Here is a 290-nt window from a genome sequence, read left to right on the forward strand (position 1 = left end):
GTAGAACTTCTTGGCGCCCAGCCCGCGCAGGTCGTGGATGGCGAAGGGCCAGAGGTGGAGCACGTTGTTCCTGGAGAAGGCGTCCCTCTTCTCCAGGACCACCACGCGAGCGCCCAGGAAGCTCAACTCCACCGCCGCGCGCAGGCCGCAGGGCCCCGCCCCGATCACCGCGCACTGCCCAGTGGCGGGAGGGAGACCGAGGTCAGGGACGGCGCGTGCGTCGGCGCTACTTTTTGAGGGCCGGCCCCGACTCGGACTCGCCAACGTTCGGCGTGGCGCAAGAGGGATGC

General features: G+C 70.0%; 1 protein-coding gene across 1 annotated transcript in view; it reads right to left on the reverse strand.

The window, feature by feature from the left end:
• The window catches only part of LOC109532568 (protein-methionine sulfoxide oxidase mical3a-like), a gene marked incomplete at its 5' end in the record, with an annotated part of 31,510 nt that extends 31,388 nt beyond the window's left edge, over positions 1–122 (reverse strand). The window contains one exon of the mRNA XM_019897449.1: positions 1–122. Within this exon, the coding sequence (XP_019753008.1) occupies positions 1–122 (122 nt within the window).
• Positions 123–290: the final 168 nt, after the last annotated feature.

This window comes from Hippocampus comes, unplaced genomic scaffold (genome assembly GCF_001891065.2).
Source record: "Hippocampus comes isolate QL1 unplaced genomic scaffold, H_comes_QL1_v1.1 scaffold81, whole genome shotgun sequence".
In the NCBI taxonomy this organism is placed as follows: domain Eukaryota; kingdom Metazoa; phylum Chordata; class Actinopteri; order Syngnathiformes; family Syngnathidae; genus Hippocampus; species Hippocampus comes.